At 43.4% G+C, this 24,772-nt stretch overlaps 1 protein-coding gene across 3 annotated transcripts in view; it reads left to right on the top strand.

The window, feature by feature from the left end:
* The first annotated feature begins 8,625 nt into the window (after window positions 1–8,625).
* Window positions 8,626–24,772, top strand: part of LOC143283916 (ran GTPase-activating protein 1-like) — a 74,419-nt gene continuing 58,272 nt past the window's right edge. Inside the window, exons 1-4 of one of the 3 annotated variants that reach the window (XM_076590340.1) lie at window positions 8,626–8,757; window positions 16,182–16,295; window positions 17,346–17,445; window positions 21,040–21,124. In XM_076590340.1, the coding sequence (XP_076446455.1) occupies window positions 17,406–17,445; window positions 21,040–21,124 (125 nt within the window). In that variant the 5' untranslated portion in view covers window positions 8,626–8,757; window positions 16,182–16,295; window positions 17,346–17,405. Of the gene's footprint in view, window positions 8,758–15,921; window positions 16,296–17,345; window positions 17,446–21,039; window positions 21,125–24,772 lie in introns of those variants that run through there. The other 2 variants (XM_076590339.1, XM_076590338.1) reach the window with 2 other exon arrangements.

Below are 24,772 nucleotides of genomic sequence, written 5' to 3'. Positions count from 1 at the left end.
CCGGGAGTCCGATAGCGTTCGAACCCACAACATGGGGGCGAAAGCCAGGTATTTTTTAAAAAAAACCAGAGGAAAAGGTCATGGGAGATTTCCTCTTCCTTAACCTCCAACACACCCAAAAAGAAAGGTGGAGGTTTTTTTAAAAAGAATTTAAGGGCAAAAACGCATGCCGCCCTTCCACCATTTTAAACTTTCGACCTCTGGTCACAAGAAGAAGCAGTTGCCAATTTGCTTGCCCCCACAATAGAACAAACTCGAGATCGAACAAATCGCCGCTTTCTTAAAAACCCAAAAACCGCAAAAAAAAACCCCATGAACTTCTTTTCCACAACACAGAGAATTAAAACCCTTTCCCTTTTCAAAATGAACGAACTTAAATCCCCCTTCAGACCGTACGGATTCCTGTCCGGGAATGGACGGGGTCCATTAAAAACCCTAAAGCACCTTCCCCAACCTTCTGGACCCCTGCTTAAAGTTTATAACCCTCGGGCCACTTTTTTTCCACCCTCCGGCGGAAAGCCCTCAAACCCGCTGCCAAAACCCGGGGAAAAGACCCCTCAAACCCCCCAACTACCCCCCAATTGCACTGACCCTCATCGCAAACTATGGAAAGAGGTCAAGGGTAACTGATGTGGAAACTAGAGACTGAGGGCCTTCTGGCGAAAAAAACATGGGGTTTTCCGCAGCTCGCTCACCGTTGACCATCTGGTTCGTCGGAAACCAGATAAAAATCTTTCGTCAACAAACAACATGGGGTGGCCAATTTTTTTACCGGAAAAGCTTACATACCAGGGTGAAATTTGGAAATTCTTTCCGATTTGCAAAGCTCTTTTTTCCGGGACACCTGCCTCAGTTATCCCAATTTTTTACAAGACAGACAATTCCGGTGAGAGCGGCACCCCCTGTCCGACATTCAGAGCAGGACTGGGTGCCCCGCAGGGGAGCATCCGCCCCGGGCTCTTTTCAGTCAAAATTTATGACACGTTAAATCCTTTCAAAAAGATCGAAAGCTCGCTGTTCGGGGATGATTTTGCCTTATTGCCCGGGCAGCACGTACGCCAATCCAGCGACGGCTTCAGCTCGGGGTCAAAAAAATCCAGTTTTGGGGCAGGGAAAAAGGTTTCACATTTTTCTCTCCAAAACTAAATGCACCATTTCATAATTTTCGCCAATTCTACAGGACCCTAAAATTTCGTCTGGGAACACCCACCACCCGGCGGCAAGGAAGCCAGATTTCTGGGTTTTTGTCTTCGATCAGAAGCTGTTTTTTCTCGCCCATTAAACAGCTGAAAATATTTTGCCTAAAACCCTGAACATCACCGAGTTGTGCACACACGAACTGGGGTGCGATAAGGGGACTCCTTGCCCCTCTCAGAGCCCTGGCCGGTCCAAACTGGTTAGGGAAAGTGTTTATAGGCTCGGCCAGACCCCCACCTGAAACTGTTACCCTGTCACCACCAAGGGCTCCGCTCAGCTTAGTGCTTTCCCACCCCCCCCTGTGCACACCTTCCAGGCGGGAACCGCCTTTTTCCCAAACCGCAACTGAAGCTGACCCGAACTATTATTTGAAATTTTTTTCGGAACCTACAAACCCGCTTACGACGCGTATTAACAACCTTTCGATAAAAATTTTACAGAAACCCAAACTGATACCCCTCTCGACTCCGCATTCCCCGACTTGGAAAAGCCGACTGGTGCGGGGCATCTCAGATTTCTCAAGTTCCCTACGCCCCCCGGGCCCTTTAAAACCCTGGGCCCATTCGATCGGGCCCTCGTACCAAAGGGACACCACCATTTCTCTGGCCACAAAACCACTTTCGGAACTTGCCAAAAATTCCCCATTTTTCAAGGCATCTTCACTGACGGTTTTCCAAAAGTCAGAGGAGGGATCGCCGCATCCGTCTTCCCCCTTTCCTGACCGGGCCCTCAACGGAACACCCCGTCTGACAGCCCGGTAACCCCGCGGACTGACCGCCGGGTCCGGGGGTTTAAAAAATGTTCTCTCTTCCAAACAAAGAATTCAGATCTTTTCCGACCCTTGTCACCCTGGAGGCGATCGCCTGCAGAATATCACCCCTCCCAAACGCGGGAAATTTTTAAAGAAATTTTTACTCTCGCAACGAAAAAAGGATACGGGGTTTTGTGTTGGCCCGGGGGGTTTCCCGACATGTTGGGCTCGGGTAACAAAGGGCGACCTGCGGCCGGGAACGCTGTAAAGAAAAAATTGGGCCAGACCCTTTGGGTACCCTATACAGACATAACGGAAGGCTACTTACTTAAAGGGATCTTTGGAAAGAAAGTGGAACACCCAGAGGGACAAAAACTCTTCCAATCCGTCCGACCAAAAGAGACCCTCCCTGGGGTGAAGAAAGAAAGGGGGAACTTGCGGGGCAGACTGCGTACGGGCACACTTTTTTTACTCCTCTTATTGTTAAGGGGGGGGAGGCCCTCATGCTTCCCTGTGACAGCCTCTCACCGTGAAACACGTCCCCTTTGATTTTGGGGATCGCATGACTTTTGACACGACATTTAAACGGCGGTTTTTTTTGAAACTTGTTTCTGATGCCCCTCCGGGGCGCTGATGGACTTCTTAAAAAAGGAATTTTTTTAACCAGATTTGAAAGGTTTTAAACTAGGAATTTTTTTTTTTAACTTGGAGGGGGAAATTTTTTGAAGTGTGACTCGTTTAAATGGTTTTTTTTTTAGCCTTGTAGTAGTAATTGACGCGGCGAAGCCTTCAAGGCCCTTTAGGGTGGGCGGGGCTCTAAGCACCATAATTTCATTTCATTCATTTTGCTCTTCCCTAAAAACCTATGTGCAGGAGCAGTAAAATCGTTTTACAGGTTTTTTTAGGTAGAGTACCACAAAGGTCCCTTCTTTTTCCCCTTCTTTTTGCTATCACCACCTTGCTCCCGTTGTAAGATTTTCTCTGGGAACTGTTTTCTTAAAGTGTGTTCAAGAGCTGCGAGTGGGGAGGGTAAAATCAAAAGTGACAGGGGAGGGATTTGGGGGTTTAACAGTATGATAGTCCATTCGATTTTAAGAGACCAAGCTTCAAAATCGGGTGGAAGATCAGTGGGTGTGGGTCCGGAGGGGACTGATGAGCCAAAAACCCGCCCTGAAGGGGACTACAGGGGACACAAGTGGCGGGTTTTGTCGCAGCTTGGTTCGCTTGGTCTTGCGCACAGCACAGTTTTTTTTGCGCCTCGTGTACCGGTTTTTACTGCTCGGCTCCTGTGGGACTTTCTGCGCCCACTGGACGGTCCAGACAAGCATCTCACATTGCGATGTCGATGCCCAGGTCTTTGAGGCAGTCTTTTTACGTTCAAACGCCCTCCAACTGACACTTGCCCTTTTTTCACGTTTTCCTCCGTAAAAAAGCGCTTACGGCAGCTTTTTTGCACGACCATAAATTTTCCGAAACGGGGTTTTGGGTTTTGCGGAAATTTTTTTTGATGCTTCCCCGAGGCAGCTTTTTCGGTTCCAATTCAGGGACTGTCCTGCCACCGATGTGGGGAGTCTGTGGAACGCCAGGTGGGAAGTGGGTTAGCGTTTGGGGCCGCGTAGACAGTCCAGGTCTTGCGGGATAAAAGGAGGGGGGTAAAACCCTGCACAGTAGACCTTTCTTTTGGGGGTAGGGGGCCCGGGCCCTGCCCCCGCTCCCAATTTTTCTACGGATCTCCCAAAGGTGGGCTGGGGTGCCCCCTGTTTTTTTTTATGACGTTGTTCATGCACAAAGTGTGGCCCCCGGTTTGGTTTTTAAGTTGGAACTCCTGATTTCTGCCCCCCTTCACTTTTTTTTGGGGGGGATCCTTTTAAGGCTCCTGGAGAGTTGGTAAAAATAATTCAGTCTTTTTTGGTGCTGTGGTTAGACGAAAAATTTCACAGGGTTTTTTGGGTATAGTCCATTTCAAACCGTAAATTTTGCCTTGTTTGCATTGCCTTCCCCCAGTCTCAAAAAACAGAAGTTCGACTCAGTACTTTCACCTTTGTAAAGCTTTAGGCGCCTGAAGTTTTGAAAAACCCTGCTGTCATCCCTTTTTCCTGGGACAAGGACCTTCTTTTGCCGTCCGGAAGCACGTCCAAAATGGGGGGAAAGGAATCCTACTGAGTTTGGAGAGAAGAGTTTTTGCCCCTGGGTTTTCACTGGGAAGCCTCTGATCGTCTCTGTCTCCGAACTTAAACCATCTTTTCGTTTTGGAACTCCGGGTTTTTTTTTGAACTTGCGGACAGCCAAACCCCTTCCCCCATATCTTTCCCCTGCCTTCCTGTGGACCGTATAGAAAGCCTTTCAATACAAAGGTCTGAAGAGGGGTTTGTTTCCCTGGCTTTTTTCCCTGGATTTGGCGCCCCCCACCCCGGGAAAACTGTGGCAGCCCAGTTCAGCACAGAAAAACCCGTACTTTTCTTTTCTGGGGGGGACACCGGGCCCAAGAGGTTGGGGAATTTCAGGGGGCAGGGTTTTACCATGCTTAAGTTATCGATGTGGTCATAGCTGCGGAAACGGCCCTTCTTGGAATAGTCAGTGATATGCTTTCTGGATTTGATGATGAGAAGATATCTGTTCTCACTCTTTAGACTTGTCAGCAGCCTTTGACATTATCAACCACTCTATCCTCTTGAACAGACTTAAAAACTTCCTTTGGTATTTGTGACACTGCACTAGCATGGATCTTATCTTACCCGTCAGATTGTACACAGAAAGTGTGTGCAAATGGTAGATACTCTAGGGTATCCTAGGTCCCCGTTCTTTTCGTGCTTATGCGGCTCCTATGTCAGATGTCATCAGTGATTATGTGATGTCGCATGAGAGCTTTGCCGGTAACACTCAAATTTATCAGTCGGGCCTCCACATCTGAAATTGATGCACTGTTGACTCAAACACAGGAGTGCATTGGTGACCTAAAGGACTGGATGACTCTCAATAAGCTGCTACAAAATGACAATAAGACTGAATTTATGAGAGCCTGTCCAAAAAGTTTCATCAACATCCTTCCTTTCCTGACTCAGTTCTGATCAGTAGCACACCTGTTTCACTTTCTCCTTCTGTTCGCAGTCTTGGTGTAATCCTAGACCAGTCTCTTTCCTTCCAACAGCACATTTCAAATATCTGTAAAGTTGCCTATCTGGAACTGCGTAGAATCAGTTCTATCCATCACTGTCTCTCAACTGATGCAACCAAAACACTTGTATGTGCTTTAGTTCTCTCAAAATTGGATTAATGCAATTCTTTTGGCTGGCCTTCCCAGATATTTGTTAGACAGACTTCAACAAATTCAGAATAACGCTGCCAGACTCGCTTGCAGAGCTTGTAGATTTGACCATGTTTTTCTTCTCCTTCAGTCCCTCCACTGGTTGCCCGTTTCTGATGGAATAGACTATAAGCTGTTCACTCCGACCTTTTGTGCAGTCAACAGATCTGGCCGAAAGTATCGTTCTGAACTTCTCTGTATCTGTACTCCGTCTGGCCAGCTCCATTCTTCCTCTGATACAAGGGTCATTCAATAAATAAGGTGAATTTTTCGGTATAAGGACTTCTAATACAGATAGGAGCTTACTTTTTTTCTTTCTTTTTTTCACTTCTCTTTCACATGGATTTAATTTGTTCTGCAGATTAAAAAAAAACTTTGAGAGTTTTGGCGATTAACAAAGATGGCCGACCAAGAAGCATGCTCCAGGATTGAACAGCGGTCAGTTATCAAGTTTTTGGTTGCTGAAGGGTGCAAACCAGTTGAAATTCATAGGAGAATGTCAACTGTGTATGGTGCCACATGTTTCAGCCAAAAAAATGTCTACAAGTGGGCTAAATTGTTTAAAGAAGGACGGAGCAGTGTTGAGGATGAAGTCAGGCCTGGAAGGCCTACAGAAGTGAGGTCTCCTGAGGTGATCGAATCAGTCAATGACCTCATTCAGTCTGACAGAAGGGTGACAGTGGATGACATTGCAAGGACTTTGAGCTTATCTGTTGGGACAGCACACAAAATTGTCCATGATGACCTTGGCTACTTGAAGGTCAGCTGCCGGTGGGTGCCAAAGATGCAAGGCCTCACACAGCAGCCCGAACGGTGCAGACCATCAACGAGCTGGGCTGGGAACTGCTCCCTCATCCCCCTTACAGCCCAGACCTTGCCCCTTCAGACTTTCACCTGTTTGGTCCCTTGAAAGCGTTCACGAGAGGCACGAAGTTTGAAAGTGACGATGAAGTCAAAAGTGTTGTGAGCGACTGGCTGAGACATCAGTCCAAAGATTTTTATGCTGAGGGAATACGGAAGCTTGTGCACAGATGGGAAAAGTGTGTGACAGTGCTGGGAGACTACGTTGAAAAAAAAAGAAAAAAAAGTAAGCTTCTATCTGTATTAGAAGTCCTTATGCCGAAAAATTCACCTTATTTATTGAATGACCCTTGTACTTGACTTTTCAGGATACCTCATGTCAGAAGTAAGACCTACAAACACGGATCATTTTCTTTTCAATCGCCAAAGACATGGAACGAGCTCCTTGATAACCTCCATCCTGACTCCCTTACCTTCTTCAAATCTGATCTCACAACTCTTCTCTTCCCTGCAGTAAATTCAGTTGTGACACATCAGTAGTATAATTTTACCTTTGGCTGTTCTGACATATGAAACTGGAGTGTTTGTGGAGTGCATATGTACCCTTAACCCCTAGGCTGCCTGCATGACGAGATAACTCGTCATGGCAAGCATGTATGCTTCGCTGCCTGCATGACGAGATAACTCGTCATCGAAATATTCTGACTTTTCCCTGGTTTGCATTCACTTCCTTGGCAAAAATAGTGGTAGCTTTAGCCTGGGGAATCTCTCTAGATTCTATTCATAGCTAGAAACCCCATCTACGTCATGAAGCAGTCCTTTATTTGAACGTTTTGGTTGGGTCACTGTCCAAGTGTTTGCCTGACTTCTCTCCTCGCTCGCTCAACAAAATGTCGGACTGACGCCGTGTTCAAGACATGCGATCGTGACGAACTAAATCAACCATGATTTCTTTCTTTAGCTGATGCTCAGAAAGAATTGAAGCGTAAATTCGAAGGAGAAGATAGTGATGAACATTTATAGGACGATCTGATAGAAAATAAAGGGAGTAATCAAGAGAGTGGCCAAGATGCGACTGTCAGTGAGTGATGCCGGCTGTACAGATGTTAGCAGACGACAGATGACCGAATTAGCAGCAGAGCGATATTCTTGGCACGCAGCCAACGCGGTCTGATGAGAACTGAATCAAGTGACCGTGTGAGAGGGGTGAGGAGGAGGGGGGTGGAGACTGAGGGGGCGTGACCTCACATCCATCTTATCACTTGGAGAAGTCACAATGTATTGTGTATCTATCTCTTAAAAAATATATATATATTGTGGTTGTTCTAGTATGATTTTGTGTTTGCAGATATCCATTTGTCCAGAAAATATGATGTTTTTGTGCAAATACCTGACTAATGTTTGTAATGAACAAGTTGAAAATGTGACAAAAAACAAAACACTGATTTCAAAACAACAGCATGTCACTAAAAATATATAAAATGGGAAAACAGCATGTGTTTTGTATTCTTTATTCATTTACCTTTCAGAAAATATATACTTTTATGGGTCTTTCTCCAATAACAAAGAGCACAGAATTTTTTGAAAATTTATACCCGTTTTTTGTGGAAAAAACCCTGGCAAATAGATTTCACTTAAATCTTATTTTCCTGGCAGCGAAAGGGTTAAAAAGATAATCTTGTTTACAATGTCTGGTCAGGGACCAATTTTCATCAGTCACTGTAGACATTCGGATGCAACACAGGACACAGTGTCAGCTGTAATTGTGCTCTACTGAGGAAATACAAGCACCTTTTTTCCTTAGTTTTAAAACACACTTGCACAGAGTAAACACCTGGTATGATGAAAATGTACATATACAATCTTTTTTCAAAAAAATATTTAAGAACACTGTGTCTCATGTTGCATCGAACATTTAAACAAACATAGGTTTCTGTAAGAATATGCATAAGCTTGAGAGTTTCAAACCACATTTATTTTATAATCAAATATGTCTCCATCTTGTATCATGTAATGATTAAACCTTTGACAAATAGGAAAATAGCAGAAATGCATTTGTGTATTTGGATGCAACACAAAGTGAAAAGACACAGGTTTGGGGAGTTAACAGCAAACGGATAAAGAAAAAGTAGTTCCTGTAGTTTGTTACCTTGCACATTTGCATGTAACTAAGCAGACATGTCCTGTGCTTCCTGAAATACAAACAAGTACCACCAAAACTGGTGTAACTTGACATTACAGTTACGGATGGAACAGATTTAAAGAAGACACAGTATATATGAAGACGCAAAATGTGACAAAGCCACAAGAATGACTGTTGCTTGTCAGATGATTTGTTAAGTGAAAGCAGAAAACATGTTCACCTGCACACTTAAAGTCTTAACTCCCGAGAGCAAGGTTTCGGTTGCGCATGCGCACTAGAGCCTATCCATAAAAGGGAAAGGGGCGGAGTTTATCTATAAAAAGCGCGAGCACGTGTCCGGTAGAAATGTAAACATGCGGGAGGTGAAAGCAAAACAAAGACCGACTCACTGTTAGCGGAGAAAGATATCCGTGTACTCCTGCCACACCTGCTCCCAAAACCGAAACTGCTTCCTCTCCAGCACTCTCACTTCAGACTGGCGCCGGGGGTTACGAGCGTCAATCACAGTTTTTGTGGAGGTCACTCGCCGGCTGTTTATGTGATCATTCCAGTCCAAGAAAGGTTAGTAGATCGTCATATTTCTCTCCGTTTGTATGTTTTACAAACAATGTGGTCGTTTACGGTTGCCAACGTCGAGGGGCTGTCTGCATGCTTTCCAATTCTCACCGGACAGTACCACGTGCTGGTGCTATTTTTATCTGACAGACACGTCTAGCGCAAACACAAACGGCTCTAGCTCCGCCCCTTTTCTCTGCATTCAAATTTTGTATTACGTGTAGCTGACACATTTTGTACTTTCCAAAGTCAATTCAGGTCTAGATTGGAAGCTGCTAGGCAAATCTCGCTCTCTGCCATAAATGAAGCCAAACCGTAGCTTTATTAGGCTTTTATTTTGAATAAACCTTCACCGACGTCACAGTGTCAGACTCTGGTGAGAAACTGGCTTGATTCAAATCGCCCGCCATTTATAGTCCGGTTCAGGCTTTAAGAGGCATGGATCTGCTATAAAACAAATTAAAAAAAACACAAAAAACAACCAAACCAAACACACACACACACACACACACACACACACACACACACACACACACACTCACTCACTCACTCACACACTCACACTCTCACTCACACACACACTCACACTCACACACACACTCACACACACACACAGAGAGAGTTTGAAATGACTAAGCTTTGGCCTGAGAAACAAAAATATAAAAGGAACTTACCACTAGAACATATTCTGACACATGGATCCAGATAGCAGTAATACAGTTCACTTTAAGGAGGGTTGGACGGTGGATCAAATAAAGCAAAAGTTGCTGAAAGTGCAAGTACAAGGTCGATAAAACAAAATAATCTGTAGGAATGCCTTGGATGCAGTCTGACACACTGAAGATTTTTCATCACTGTTGATTGCAGAGCACAGCTACAAAACACTAAAAGTCTGACAAATTGCACATTTGCCATCATTGTGTTGGGTGCAGTTCATTCAGTTGAATGGACACTCTTCTCAGTTCTGCCCTGGATAAAAATTCTAAGACCTTCCCATGAGGTGCCATTTCTGGACATGTCCAGGCATAAGGGTCCTGATGCTGGACCATGAACTGCTCGTGCACATGGCCCTCATTATGAACCACCTCTAGCACCTGTAACATAACAGTTACACTTAGATTTTATCTTGTGAAATCATCATGAGCACTACTTCTTGAACTGGCAACATAACAGATATTCAATCATTATCCCGCAAAATCATCACAAAAATGACCTCTTGAACCTCTACACAACAGTGCATCTGTTAAATCACCACAAGACTCACCTATCTAATTTGCAACATTCAGTTACTTTATCTTGCTGAATCATATACTTCATATACTGTACACAAGGGTTTTTGTTGTTTTTTTTACACAAATGAATAGGTCAAATAAAGAAAAATTATTACTGATCTTTTCAACCTGACCTTTAATTGTTCTGCAGTGAAATTAACTGTTAATCGAAATAAAAATTGTAAAAGGGCTAAAATGTTTTCAGAACAGTTGAATCAGGATTTTTGACTCACTTGTGTAAACAAAGTGAGTCTATGTTTTAACCCAGTGTTCGGTTGTCTGTGTGTGTGTCCGTGTGTCTGTGTGTCCGTGGTAAACTTTAACATTGACATTTTCTCTGCAAATACTTTGTCAGTTGACACCAAATTTGGTATAAAAATAGGAAAAATTCAGTTCTTTCCAGTCATCTTGTTTAAAACAATATTGCACCTCTGGGATGGGCACAAAAAAATAAAAAAGAAGCCTAATTATATGCAAACTGCATTTACTGTTATATTTATATTTTTTGTATTCTCTAAACTTGGCACTTTGACCTCTTATTCTGACACAACAAGAGGAGTCATTATTATCATTTTTTGTTCAAACAGGAACTTCTTTTGCTAAGCATGGATTTTTTTTTTTTTTTGCAAACGTTTTGGTGCAGATAGTAAAAAAAGGGAAATTACTCTGTAATTAATGCTAGGAGACTTAGTTTTTCACCAGTGAGTCTTGAAGGCCTTGCCTCTCTTGTTTAAATATGAAATGGTTGAAATTTTACTTAGTGATTAATACACTTCACAGTAGAATGGGAATGAGCAGACAATCTAAGCAACATCTTTTTATCTTGACAAAATAATGTATGCACCAAAAACCACACTCTGAGATTTCTGCATGCGAAGTCTTGACACCTCTCTGCTTTGCTTTTTTGACTCACTTGTGTAAACAAAGTGAGTCTATGTTTTAACCCGGTGTTTGGTTGTCTGTGTGTGTGTGTGTCTGTGTGCCTGTGGTAAACTTTAACATTGACATTTTCTCTGCAAATACTTTGTCAGTTGACACCAGATTAGGCATGAAAATAGGAAAAATTCAGTTCTTTCCAGTCATCTTGTTTAAAACAATATTGCACCTCTGGGAACAACCAGGAGATCCAAGAATTGCTGGCGAAGAAGAGATCAGCCCACCAGGCTCACCTTGCACAACCGTCTTGTCCGGTGAAGAAAGCAACCTTCCGGCTCATATGCAGCAACCTCCAGCGCAAGCTTCGTGAGATTCAAAATGGGTGGTGGACCAACCTGGCAGAGAGGGCTCAGCTTTGTGCAGACACTGGTGACTACCGGGGCTTATACGAAGCCTTGAAGGCGGTGTACGGTCCCTCATACCAGGTCCAGAGTCCTTTGCGCAGCGCAGACGGCCAGGCGCTCTTCACAGACAAGACGTCGATCCTGAACAGGTGGTCGGAACATTTCCAAGCCCTCTTCAGCGCCAACCGCACGGTTCAAGACTCGGCAATTCTCCGCATCCCACAACAGCCAGTGAAATTACAACTGGACGAGCTACCAACCCTAGAAGAGACTGTCAGGGCCATTGAACAGCTGAAATGTGGCAAGGCAGCAGGGGTTGACGGAATTCCGCCGGAGGCGTGGAAGAATGGAGGCCCAGCACTATACTCCAAACTCCACAACCTCTTTGTCTGCTGCTGGGAGCAAGGCAAACTACCTCCGTGACGCAGTCATCATCACCCTGTATAAAAACAAGGGAGAAAAGTCGGACTGCTCCAACTACAGGGGGATAACTCTGCTCTCCATCGCAGGCAAGATCCTCGCCAGAGTCCTCCTAAATCGGCTGGTGCCTACTATCGCCGAAGAACATCTCCCAGAGAGTCAGTGTGGCTTTAGAGCCAACAGAGGCACCACTGACATGGTCTTCGTTCTCAGACAGCTACAAGAAAAATGTCGGGAACAGAACAAAGGACTGTATGCGACTTTCGTCGATCTCACGAAAGCTTTCGACACCGTGAGCAGAAAAGGTCTGTGGGAGATCATGAAACGTCTAGGATGCCCCCCAAAATTCCTCAGCATGGTCATCCAACTACATGAGGAACAGCGTGGACAGGTCAGACACAGCAACGACCTTTCGGAGCCCTTCCCAATTGGAAATGGAGTGAAACAAGGTTGTGTCCTCGCGCCGACCCTCTTCACGATCTTCTTCAGCATGATGCTCCAACAGGCCACTGAAGATCTTGGCGACGACGACGGTATCTTCATCAGATACCGCACTGATGGCAGCCTATTCAACCTGAGGCGGCTACAGGCCCACACCAAGACACTGGAGCAACTCATCAGAGAGCTTTTGTTTGCCGACGATGCTGCCCTCGTCGCCCATACAGAAGCGGCCCTGCAGCGTATAACGTCCTGCTTCGCAGAGGCTGCGCAGCTCTTCGGCCTAGAAGTCAGTCTGAAAAAGACGGAAGTTCTCCACCAGCCTGCCCCACAGGAAGAATTCCACGCTCCTCACATCAACATCGGTGAGACAGAGCTGAAGTCGGTCCACCAGTTCAGCTACCTAGGCTGCACCATCTCGTCTGACGCCAAGATCGACAAGGAGATCGACAACAGACTTGCAAAGGCAAACAGCGCATTCGGCAGGCTGTACAAGAGAGTGTGGAACAACAAACACCTGAAGAAAGACACAAAGATCAGCGTGTACAGAGCTGTTGTACTGCCCACCCTGTTGTATGGCTCCGAAACCTGGGTCACCTACCGGCACCACATACGACTGCTTGATCGCTTCCACCAGCGCTGCCTTCGCACCATCCTCAGCATCCACTGGAGTGACTACATCACAAATGTCGAGGTCCTGGAGCAGGCAAAGACTATCAGCATCGAGGCAGTGCTGCTAAAGACCCAGCTACGTTGGGCAGGGCACGTGTCCAGGATGGAGGACCACCGCCTGCCCAAGATCGCGCTGTATGGCGAACTGTCCACTGGCCACCGTGACAGAGGAGCACCCAAGAAGAGATACAAAGACTCCTTGAAGAAAGCTCTCGGTGCCTGTCACATTGACCATCGCCAGTGGTCCGCAGTAGCCGCTGATCGAGAGACCTGGCGACGCACCATCCACCAAGCTGTCTCCTCCTTCGAAAACAACCACAGGGCCAGCCTTGAGGACAAACGCAGGAGGAGGAAGAACCACGACGCTGCAGCCGCGAACCCAGACCAGACTTTCCCTTGCAACCGCTGCGGCCGACTCTGCTTTTCCCGCATTGGCCTTGTCAGCCATGAGCGTGCCTGCATCAGACGTGGACAACGCCCTTCCTAGATCTTCGTCAGCGAAGCCAGGCCATGATGATGACCTCTGGGATGGGCACAAAAATAAAAAATGAAGCCTAATTATATGCAAACTGCATTTACTGTTATATTTTTTGTATTCTCTAAACTTGGCACTTTGATCTGATATTCTGACCCAACAACAAGAGCAGTCATTATTATCTTGCTTTTTTAAAGACTGGAGCCTTCTTTACGAGGAGGGGAAAAATCCTCTCAGATCTGTTGATAAAAGGGACTTGTTGGATTTGGGAGGAACCACCTTTTGGACTCTGAAAAAGCAATTGAGTACAGCACCATTGCTGAATCACTATAGTCCAGAGAAACCAATCAGTTTTAGCTGACATGTCATCCTATGGAATGGGAGGTGTACTGCTTTAAAAGACTGGAAGCCAGTTTTCTATGCATCAAAGTTGCTCACCAATGCTGAACAAAGATATGCTCAGGTAGAACATTTACTTTCTTGTTGGACTGTCCAGTGTCATGATTGAAACAGATCACAAGCCTTTTCTTGCTTTGATGAAAACCAAGCATTTGGATGAGTGGACTCCATGCATTCAATGATTTAGGATGAGAATGTTGTGCTTCTCATACCAAATAGTTCATGTTGCCATGTGTAACTGCAGATGCACTGTCTTGGGTTCCTGTTGGTGTTTCTGCTGAGCAGGACTGCTTTGAGACACAACTGTGTGTCACAGCAGTTATTGAGGGACTTCCAGCAAGTAACCAAAAACTACAGGAGATCAGAGAGAAAGAGGATCAAGATGTTATTTGTAGCCAAGTTAAAATGTACTGCCAGGCGTAGTGGTTGGAAAAAGAAGGCATGATCCAGCACTGAAAGCATAGTGGACAGTACAAAATGAACTGACATTGGAGGATGCACTTCTTCTATTTCAAACACGCCCAGTCATTGCTGCAAATCTACAAGATTTTCTGCAATGTTTGCACGAAAGACATAAGGGCATTGTGAAATACAGAGTGCTTGCCAGAAGCTGTGTTTGGTGGCCAAGGTTATCTCAGCAAACTGAAAAGATTTCTGACTGCTCAATTTGTGAAAAAGAAAGAAAACTTCATCCAGGGCCATTACAACCTACAAAAACATGGCTGTTCATGGCAGAGGGTTGGAACTGATTTTGAAAGAAAAAAAATCATCCACATACATACTGACAGTAGATTACTCTTCCAGATTGATTGAAATTGCCCATCTATAAATTTCAATGGTCCTTGAGCACATTAAATCAGTATTTGCTTGTGGTGGAATTCTGGAGATAGTAGTTTCAGATAATGGACCGCAGTTCATGGGATTTTGTACTGATTGCAGAATTTAACTGCTTCATTCATGTGAAGAGTAGTCTGGGCAAGCTGAGAGAACTGTTATCAAAATGTTGTTTAGCAAGGCAGATAATGCATACATAGCTCTTCTGAACTACTGTTCAAACCATTTAAACATGGAGCATGCAAGTCCTGCAGAACTACTCATGGGAAGAAAAGTGAGAACTAGAGTATCAGCTCTTCCAAAGCATTATGTATCAGAAGGAACTATGTGCTATAGAAGAATAAGAGCCGATTTAATTGATATATACAAGTATACCCATGGACTGTACAAGTGTGCCTCTCCTTTCATACTAAATCCAAATGGACCCACCAGGGGTCACAGTTACAAACACAAGAAACAGTTCTGCAGCACGAGTCTCTGACAAAACTTTTTCACAGTCAGCAATGGACACCTCGAACAACTTGGACGACAATGTGGTAAACGCAAAAACACTCAACAGCTTCAAAAATATGATAGACCATGTCTTCAAAGACCACACGTTCTACAGTGATCTTCGCCATCCCCTCCGAACCACCCAAGTCGTGCCCGCTGCCACCCACCACTCAGTCACAGACTCAGCTGAAGCTTAGATACGGTCAAAAGATCGTTTAGAATTAGCTCCACAGTTAGGCAACTTAGCTCTGATCAAAAGATCAACAAAAGGCCTTGTGGCCTACGTTTTTAAGCTGAAATACTATACTATACTACTACTACTTAAGAGACTGATGCAAGACTGAATCAAAGACAAAATGATTTTGATGGTGACACAGAGCAAGACCATTGATTTGAAGATCATCTGTAGGTTGTTAGTTCAATAATTGAACATAGCCAAGTGTTCCAGTTCAATAATTGAACATGGACAAGAGTTCCTGTTAGTTGTGTTTATAATGAGTTAGTTCCTCAAAATTTTTATTCTGCTTAAAAGAGAGATGAATAAATTCAGAAAGTTCAAGAACGTTTACACCTGTGAAAGTTATATTAATGTTGCTCAACTTGACATTTTAGCCTCAGTAAGGGGAATGTAAAGTAACCGTCCTTGACTTTTGTGAAATTGTCATACAGTATAAACAGGCCTCGTTCCGGTGCTGAATAATTAACCAGTCAGAAACGAAGGATGTGATTGACTGTGACTGGACCTGATGTCTAGGACAAGCTGCCAACAGTTGCTTTGCCAGACAGTATTATTTACTTTCTACAAATTTTACATCTGTGTGTGGGTATGCGTGGGTGAGCTCAGTGTGGTCCATTCTTGTTCTTGCCCTCTTTGTACCTTTCACTTTACCATGTTTTGATGTATTATAAGTTGGGATTTTTTTGATTTTTTTTTTATTTTATGTCAATGTTTTACACAAACTTAGCGAAGGCTCAGAGGGCCTTTTCAGCATGTTGGGTTTTTGTGAAGGTCAGGCATCTTTTTTTTTTTTATATTAAAGAAATTTTTGTTGTCAATATTTGACAATAGATGTGGAGTAACATATGGATCAGTCCACACGCTTTGACACCTTGAAATTGAAACTGACCATTGACTAACGGATGTGTCAGGTGCTGCCCAAGCTTCCGGACCTAGAGCAGATCAACTTTGGGGACTGTTTGGTACGCACTGGAGGGGCTAAGGCCCTGGCACAGGCTCTCAGAGATGGTCAGCACAAATTGAAGGTAGGGAAGGATAGGTATAGATGTACCTTGGTATGTGTGTTGGTTGGGAGGGTGGAGGTGTATGTGTGTGACTCTGTGTGTGTGTGTGTACACAAGTGTGTTATGGGGGAAGGTATGTGTCCACAGTATAGCTTCCATTTTGTGACATAATGGACATTCCATTCAGTAGGTTCACGGAGCGCAGGTGGAAAGTGTGAATGCTGGTGTCAAATGCTGGTGATTTGGGATACATTTGCAACCTAAGGCCACAGAGTTGTGTTTATTTGTTTGTTTGTTTTGGTGGTGTTGTTTTTTTGTTATCTTTCAGCTTCTTCAGAGTCTTTTATTGGACCCTTATTTTAGCTTTCTTTATAGTTAAAAGCGCCTGTCGTGTAAGGTCCCATAGCCTTTTATTGCCATTGGAGCAGTGAATTCATATCCACTGTGTCAGGGCTCGGCATAGGAAGGTGTGGCCCAGTCCTCTCATTCTGCCGTTTTAATCTTCCATAACTGAAGTCATATCATTCATACCTGGCAGAGCAGAGTGAGGAAAATTGGAGTAAAGTGTCTTTCCCAAGGACACAACACCATGCCAAAATGGGGCTGGAACAAGAAACATTGTTTTACAAAATAAAGCTTATTTCTGGGTGTTTCTTCGTAAGAAACTGAAGGATGGTTTTGAGGAAAATTGGAAACTGAATGATAATGCACAGTTACGCAGTGCTTACCCTGCGGCTCTAAGTGCATTTACCAGTATATGTGTTATAAATATGCATGCGCATACACACTATTTAACTATTTTACATGGCAAAGAGTGTGATGGACAAGTGAACATGAAATTACAAATTGCTAGGATGTTGGGTGGCTGATTGGACTGGAAGAAGTTTGTGTTTTTCTTGACCCATTTATTTTTAAAATGACCCACTGATTTTATGGGGAACTAGTCAAATGACCGATTGTATCCTGAACCAAACCTGAATTCTGCTCATAAGTATATTTTAGATAACATATTGTTTCATCCCCCCTCCACCCCCCCCTCCACCCCCTGATGTAGCTTTTGTGTGTTTTTAGGAACTGATCCTGAGTGGCAATGAAATCAAACAGAATGGTGCTGTGGCCATCACAGAGAGCATGGCCAACAAAGCAGATCTCACCTTGTTGGATTTAAATGGTAAGCAGTCATAATGTGTGCCACTTAGGTGGATTGTCATCTCTCAGTGACCTGTTGTGATTGTTGTTGTTTTTTTTGTTGATGTTGCAGATAAATGAAGATAGAACGCTGTCTTCCATTATCATCTAAGATTTATTGGTTATTACTAATATTAGCAGGGATTCTTTTTTTTTCTTTGTTGCAAGGACATATCTTTGTTTTTGTTAAGTTACCGTTGTGACTGTACTTCTGTATTGCGCGATGTTGTTCCGGCTTTCTGCCCTTTCAGTATCTGTGTGTGTATGTGCATAGTCATGAGTTTAAATTAAGGAATGGGGCACTCACATGCACTCGCATACACTCACACAGAGATTGAAAAAACACACACATACATCTCTCTGTCTCTGTCTCTCTCTCTCTCTGTCTCTCTCTCTCTCTCTCTGTTTCTGTCTCTCCTCCACCCCCCACTCTCTCTTCCCCCCACCCCCCACCCACCCCCCGACCCCTCTCCAACACACACACACACACATGCAAGTTCTCACTCTCACACAAAGCTGAATTGACACCCACACACATGCACACAAGAGCACACACACACACCCACACACTCTCACCATGTCTCTCTATCTTGGGTTGTGAACTGAGCACTAACACAAGTCGATTGCATATGGAAACATCTACATTTTCTATCACCCTAGTGACGGACTGGGTCTACATTTAGTCTGCATGATCTGCAGACTGATGGATGAACAACCATGCCCTCCGACTCGTGGGTATTTTGGGTGTCTTGTGGCTGTTTCGTGCCAGTATTTCTCTCTTTTATGAAAAATAGAGCAACTGAGAAAGCTGCCTTACGCATCGCTATGCTGTTACCAGCAGCAGAGCAGATGGTGTTACACTTTGTCTGCTGCTCTCCCTGGTGTTTTGGGGCAGTCTTCTCCTGTGATGTGGAGCAGAACCCAGGGCCCAGGTCGGACAGCCTGTGGCAGAGCAGACTGACCAGCACCAGTGGACGCAGAGTCAGCTCGGACTCTTCCAGTGGACTGGACAGCAGGAAGACGACTCCTCCTCCTCCATCTGAGCAGTCCACCCTTGCAGACATCATGCAGGCTGGGGAATTTTCCACTGATCTGCGATTTTCTGTGGTTAAAACATTTTCCACTGAAAAAAAAAGAAGAAAAAAAGCAGTTTTGCTATCCTTGCAGTAACACATCATAGCAAGGCCTGTTGAAAAACCACTTCATACCTGTGCAAATACTGGGAGAAATTGACTGGAGATGGGGATGGGGTGGTTGGTGTGAGACTTAGTTGTGATGTTACGAACCACTGCTATCGTTACTTCATAACATATTTAGATTTTAGAGTGAAATGTGTCGTTTTGAACAAACTGAAAGATTAATTTATCATCACAACAAGCATGCTGTGGGAATGGGGGGAAAAACAAACAAACAAAAAAACAGCACCACAAGATTCACCTCCCGTGTTCAGGAGAGTAGATTGATTTTCCATTGACATGTTCACAGCTTGATGTGCAGGTGCACATGTTATACACATGATTTTCACACTTTGAATTAATTTTGACAGGGAATGCACACACACGCACGCAGGAGTAAAACACACACACATGCGCGCACGCTCCCATTTTTCCGTCACTGATACATGCCCACAACCCATGCAAATTCACACACACGCACATGCGCAAACATGCACATGCACACACATATGCAGGAGTACTATGTACTCACCTCATGCACACACTCACACACACACACACACACACACACACACACACACACACACACGTGCACATACACACACGCACGCATGCACACGCATATGCACACACCAGCTCACACACAAACATCCACCGACAGACACGCTCACACTACATGATGACTTCAGTAGAGGGCAAAGTGGGGTGGGTAGGAGGAGGAAGAATGCAGACAATTAACTATGGATGATCACACCCAAAGGCCTGTTTGAATACATGGGTTTTCAAGTTTGTTTTAAAAGAGGACAGAGTTGGTATGTGATGGAGATCCAGAGGAAGAGAATTCCAGACAGAAGGTGCTTCATACTATAAGGCCCTTTAACCAGATGTCTTTGAAAAGGTTTTGGGGACTCAAAGAAACTTTTCACCAGAAGACCTGAGAGAAAGGGAAGGGGTCTAAGTATAAAGGACAGTAAGAGATCCTTCAAAGTGGCTTTTTGCCAATATGACAATTTTGCATTGAATTTTGAACTGGATTTGTATCAATGAAGTTGATGTAAAAGTGGGATAATGTGATCCTTTCTGACTTTCTGAAAATGATTCTTGCAGCATTGTTCAGAATCATCTGAAGGTGTGATAAAAAATCAGACCGCAGACCAGCAAGTAGTGAATTGCAGTAGCCAGTGAGACTAAAGATCAAGGAACAAACAAGCTGAGTGGTTGCATCAGTAGTGTGATACCGTTGCATGGTACCAATTTTCCTCAGTTGGAAGTTTGCAGTTTTACATAAATTACTGACATGGTCTTGCATGGACAGAGTTGAATCAAAAAACACATCTAGGTTTATGACAGATCTGTGAAAGTTGATATCAGCAGACAGCCAAGGTATGGTCAGAAATGTGACTTTGTGCAGAATTAAAACTATAAGTATGGCATCTGTCTTGACGTAATTAAGTTTAAGCTTGTTTGTCAGCATCCACTCCTTCACAGCAACAGTGCACATCTCTATGTTCTTCCAGAGGATGGCAAAAGAATTAGGGGTCGAAGTTTTAGTGAGTTGGGTGTCATCTGCAAACTAAACTTGTGAAAATCACATTGATTTTGTTGGACAGTGGTTGAGTGTACATACTAAATGATATTGGACCAAGAACTGAGCCTTGGGGAATGCCATATCGAACAGGAAGAGGTCTGTATTCAAAATGAGAACTGGAAATGAACACCCTTTGAGTGTGATTGGAGAGGTAAGATTTAAACCAGTTGAGAGCTGTGCTAGAGATTCCAAAAGTATGATGAAGATGGTTGAGAAGACTATAATTATCTATTGTGTTGAAGGTTGCAGAGAGATTGAGCAGACACAGGACTGAGACATTCCTATTGTCTTCATAGGACAACGGTGTGTTGGATAAGAGGGCTAAGAGAGCTGTCTCTGTAATGTGATTCAGTCTGTAAGCAGACTGAAACACCTCAAGGAGTTATTGGATGACAGATGACTGAGGAGTTGACAAAGAACGACTCTTTCAAGTAATTTTGACAGAAAAGGTAAATTTGAAATAGGTCTGTAGTTTTTTAGGATTTCTTTGTCAAGATATGGTGGGAGTATGGATGGGTGGGCCACAAGCAGCATTAGTAGTCTCCCTCATTTCGGACATTTTGATACCTATTTCAGCAAATGATTGGATATGGATTCATTTGCTTTTCTTTTTTTCTTCTTCTTCTTTCGTTTCCCCCTTTTTTTATTTGAAAGGCAATCATCACTCCTCAGTTTTTAACAAAACAATGCATTTGCTTATTCAAGTTATTGTATAGTTTTATCCCTTTTATTTTCTTTTGTTCCATGTTCTTTTTGAGAGATTAATATCATTCATACTTTGCCAAACAAACCCACCTCTTTTGTTCTGTTGCAGCTAACCAGCTGGGTGAGGGGGGTATAGAACTGGTGCAGGACACAATGGAAGCCTTGGGCAAGGTGGAACTCCTGGCATCATTCAGGTGAAAGCAGCACAGTGGTTTTGGTTTTAACAGTGCTTTTACTTGGAACCTGTCACAATACACCACAGATAAACAGTACATCAAGAAAATCTTTAAAGTCCTGCTCTGAAAAATGTACACCTTAAGACTGTGACAGATGTCTTCACAGCTAGAAATTTGAAACCGCCTATTGATGATTTTCAGCTAAAAAATAAACTAAAATATGAACAGAGTGAAACGATAGTAAAAAGATTGAACTTGTGGTGAAAAGAGGTGAAATGATAGTAAATAGAATGAACATGTGGTGGAAAGAGAACTCAACACAGAGAGAAAAAGAAACAAGGCTTGGGCACAAGAATTAGTGAGACATTCCAACCGACCGTGGTTAACAAGGTTGTGTTGGCCAACCATCCTGTCTACACTGCTTTTAGTTATCAATTTCCTTCCTTGTTTCTTCTTATTTATGATGATGAGATCGTGGTCTGTAAGATTATATGTACTGGTTTGTCTGCATTTTGATGAATTCAAGAAAATTATTTTTTTAAATATTTTTGATGGTGAATTTTTTAATTAAAAAATTAACTACAGATGAGAACAAAAGATCTTCAGACAGAAAAGAGAGTATTGTGCTTACCAAATGGACAGAGAATGGACTTAGGTTATAACAGAAGGTGAGATGAGGAAGCTGAATAGATAAGCTGGATGGGAGTTTGGAACAAGCTGGATGGGAGTTTGGAACAAGCTATGACTGAAATTACCAGCAGGTCAGAACTGTTACTGTATGTATGCTTTTTTGTCATGATTGTGGGAATCTGGGGTAAAGTTTGAGGAAGGGGCTAATGGTTTTGACTGACAATTACAAGTTGTTTTTTTTTATTGTTCTTCCCTCTCTCCTTGGGTGGATAGACGATTTCTCTATTGGTCATCGTCAGTCCAGATACTGGAGTCATAATTTTTTAGTAATTTTTCTTTATATTTTTAAAACTATTTGTGAACTTGTGTAACACATATTTGCTTTGTTTTTTTTTTGTTTTTTTTTGTTTTTTTTACATTTCACTTGTTTGTTTGAGTAGCATGCAACTGATTCAAGCCTTAACCCTTTGAGCCATGAGTTCCTGAGCAATTTTAACCCTTCTGCCTGAGCTCCTGAGCCAAAATTTGCAAATAATTGGTATTAATCCCTTTGAGCCCTGACCACCGCTTTACCGGTGGCAGAGAAAAATGACATAATGCCCAGCCACTGGTTGAGCGGCGTGTAAACACTTGAAGCGTGCAGAGTCTCAACCTGGCCCGTCAGGGCAGAAATCAGGGACAAAACATGCGAGAAAACAACTGTACACAACGCAGCAAGTAATTGATATGCTTGATGATTTATCGGAAGTAGAGTATGACAATTATTACTCTGATAGTGAGGTGGAATTTGAATCAGATGATTTTGCTACAGATAGTGATGTTGAAAATGAATCTGAGCATGCAGAATCAATTGATCAAAGGAGGCGTGTCAGGTCTCATGGTAGAAATCGATCTTTTTTATCCAAAGCACATGCACAAAACACAGTGAAAAGGCGCAACAATGTTGGTACTACGTTCACTGACGTCAGAATATTACGGTTTGTCTGATTGGCTCTTCAATATACGTCAACCAGTAGCAAAACATGACACAAGTGTTTACGCACTGCTCAACCGGTGGCCAGGCATTATGCCACCCCTCCCCACCACCGGTAAAGCAGTGGTCAGGGCTCAAAGGGTTAACTCACTCCTTGCCAAGAGTTTTTGCCCTTGCGAATCCCTGAAAACCAGGGTTTAGGATGGGGGGAACATTCTCAAAAAAACAAATGAACACCCAGACAGTTGAAATTTAATATGTGTATGCATTGAATGTTTTCCATATTTGTGTAAAAAATTAAATTATTTACTGACCATCTTGTTGTTGATCGTAGTATCCGTTTTTTGTGTATTTTGTAGCATTTTTGCACCCATCAGAAAGGTATGCCAAGTGTCCTTGAACAGCTTACAAATGTTCCACATCACATAACTGTTTGAGGAACTGAAGACCTTGTACATGCAATGAAGTATGAACAGGTGGTGGAGAAAGTTGAAATTCACACACACAAAATATTGTTTCTACATAATAAAATTAAAAAAACAAAAAAAGGTCACTGCACACAAAAACCTGATGTATTATCACTGACAATAGACTTGTCTGGAGTGAAAAAGCTCATGGCAGGTGATGTTGAGTCCTGGGCACAGCTTCACACACAGTAGAACTCTACATTTTGGACACCAGTTGGCAGTTTGGCATCTTGGTGTGTTGTGGCGCTTGTTCCAGTCTTCACAGACCTTGCACCTGCAGTAGCTGGTCACTCATATCCACTTCAGCCATGTTGGTGATGTAGTCTTGTACTGCAGCTGGCTTCTGTCTTTCAGGATGGTGCCTTGTTGTGACATTGACCATGTTGGTTGGCAGCATGACTGTTGTCAGCACATGAACTGGCTTTTTGTCCTGCCGCTTCAGCACAGCAACATGACCTGCAACCATACACACCTACAAATGGTCATGCAGGTCTAACTCTTTCTTCTTATTGTTGTTTAAATTATTTATTTCTTTACTTATTCCCTTGTTCAAAATATCCATGTGAATGGAAGCATAATGTGATAAGTTTTTATATGTAGTCAAAGAAAAAAACACATTAGAAATTTTTTTTTTTTTTTTAACAATATTACAAACAATAATGACAGTATCATCAGTATTAGTACTATTACTGTCATATCTATAGCACCTTGTTCTACAAGTAAACTCCATGTTATTGTAAAACAAAAAATAAGTAAACCTATGCATGCAATCATACCCCCTCCCCCCCCCCCCCCATCCCCCACCCCGCACACACACACACCACACAGTTGTACACCTGAGCATCTGGCTTGTTTTCTTTCTCACACACACACACACACACACACACACACACACACAGAGACATATATATATATATATATATATATATATAATACATACACACTCATCATTGTCAGTCCAATCACTGGTAAAAACATCAGCAAAGTCATCCATTTACTCAGTGATTTTGTCGTCAGTGTCGGACTCATCAGCTGGCACATGTTCAGGATCACTTTCCTCTCCACTGTCAACACCCTCTTCAGCGGCCGAATTTATTTCTAGTTCATCAGATCTGGTTCAGAATCACTGTCCAACGAGTCAACATATCTCCTTCAACAGCAGAGCCTTCAGTTTGGATCATTTCCAAAGCAGCGTCAATGCTGAGTAGCACTTGACCTCTCCTACCGTGTCGAAGACTTCGTCGCGACGCCATCTTGTCAAACAACTTGCAGAGCTGACCGAGAGTACGCTTCATTGTCGACTGCTAATGAGCGTGTCACTACACACACACAGCATATGTGAATGAAAAGTTGGCCGGAGATAACTTAAGAATCAGTTCTGCTTTTGAGTTTCGTATCCGACACGTCACTCCAACAGCGCAAATTTTCAAAATCCAAATTCACATATACGGACATTGGCATCTTTCATTTTGTCCGACAGTATCCGCATATGCGGAAAATGGCAGCGAGTGAGTTAACTCATTTAGTATTGCCGGTTTGCTCCCTTGACATTCCCCGTGTAAAGCCCATTTGTAGGGTAAGTAAACAAAATTGCCA

The sequence above is a fragment of the Babylonia areolata genome, chromosome 7, assembly GCF_041734735.1.
Source record: "Babylonia areolata isolate BAREFJ2019XMU chromosome 7, ASM4173473v1, whole genome shotgun sequence".
Classification (NCBI taxonomy): Eukaryota; Metazoa; Mollusca; class Gastropoda; order Neogastropoda; family Buccinidae; genus Babylonia; species Babylonia areolata.
This window is presented reverse-complemented; position numbering and strand designations above follow the sequence as displayed.